Raw genomic sequence first — 1,194 nt, forward strand, 5'->3', positions numbered from 1 at the left:
GTCGTACAAGTGTACAGATACTTATTCATATAACGCTTCTCATTAATGTGTGCAGACACCATGAGGTGTAATAGCTAGATATCTTAAATCATTTTGTATTATTGAGCTTATTTTGTATTATTGAGCTTAAAAATGCCTTTAACGTTTTTCTTGAGGTAGGTAAAAAGCTAGACATTACTTATTTAAAACTTTTTTAGTGTTCTAACCCTTTACTTACATGTTTGTGTTTTTTTAGCTGTTGTGTAGTAAGTGGAGGTTTACAAAGTAAGTCACTTTACCATTTAACTATTCGTACTCTTGTTCCATATGGATTGCAGCCACCACGATGTAATATCACCTACTCTGTTCCCTCCCTGTGTTCCCTGGTTCGGTTCCTCTTTCTTTCCTGGCCCTTCTGAACTTTGCCCCTAAGCAAGTTTTGGCCTGTTTAGTTTCCAAGGTTGGTTATTATGGGGGTGCATCCTGCCCTACTGTTCTCCTTAAATACCTGGGTATTGTTTGGCTGAAAATTTGAGCCACAGGGGTGAAAACTCACTTTGGTTCTAGGCCTGAAGCATGAGTAGGGTCTATAGTATTGGGGGCAGGTCCCACCAATCTATCCAACTGGTAAGTCTAATCTGCTAATTATTTTTTTAATGCCATTCTCTCTCTCTTATTTTATAAAATGTTTGTTTCTCCTCTCTCACACACATACACACACTGCGAGGCTTTAACACATTTGTGGAAAAATGCCTTTATCTTTTAATTCCATTTTTCCACAAAAGTTTGAAGCACCTTCAAGAGTATGCATGTCTGTGTTTATATGTCTCGTATATATGTGCGATCTTGTAATGTAAAGAATTATTTGGTTTCTGTTCTTGTGCCTGCAGGAAGTATGTGTGCCTCATTTCTTACACAGAGCTATCAGCTACCAGTTCTTGACACCCTGTTTGTGAGAAAGAAACACCAAGGCAAAGATTTTGGGCTCCGCGTGCTCGAGGACTTTGTGGATTCCTTCACCGAAGAAGCGCTTGGCTTACGATACCCGCTGTCCTTGCTCATGTCCACAGGTAAACAGACCAGACACAAAATGTTACGCTCTTGTTCCGAATGTCACTTTTCCTCTAAAGGTTGCTCTCGTGTGCACATATTGATAACAAATGAATTTGGATTTTTGGCTCTCAGAGGCTTTATGTGTCTATTTCAGACAACTGG

At 39.5% G+C, this 1,194-nt stretch overlaps 1 protein-coding gene across 3 annotated transcripts in view; it reads left to right on the forward strand.

The window, feature by feature from the left end:
• FAM169A (family with sequence similarity 169 member A) overlaps positions 1–1,194 on the forward strand; it is a 67,896-nt gene that overhangs the window by 38,256 nt on the left and 28,446 nt on the right. For all 3 annotated transcript variants that reach the window (XM_004703534.2, XM_045285353.1, XM_045285352.1), the window contains exon 6: positions 870–1,049. In XM_004703534.2, the coding sequence (XP_004703591.1) occupies positions 870–1,049 (180 nt within the window). The remainder of the gene's footprint in view (positions 1–869; positions 1,050–1,194) is intronic.

This window comes from Echinops telfairi, unplaced genomic scaffold, assembly GCF_000313985.2.
Source record: "Echinops telfairi isolate 266 unplaced genomic scaffold, ASM31398v2 ScPeMD7_7469;HRSCAF=8507_1, whole genome shotgun sequence".
NCBI lineage: Eukaryota > Metazoa > Chordata > Mammalia > Afrosoricida > Tenrecidae > Echinops > Echinops telfairi.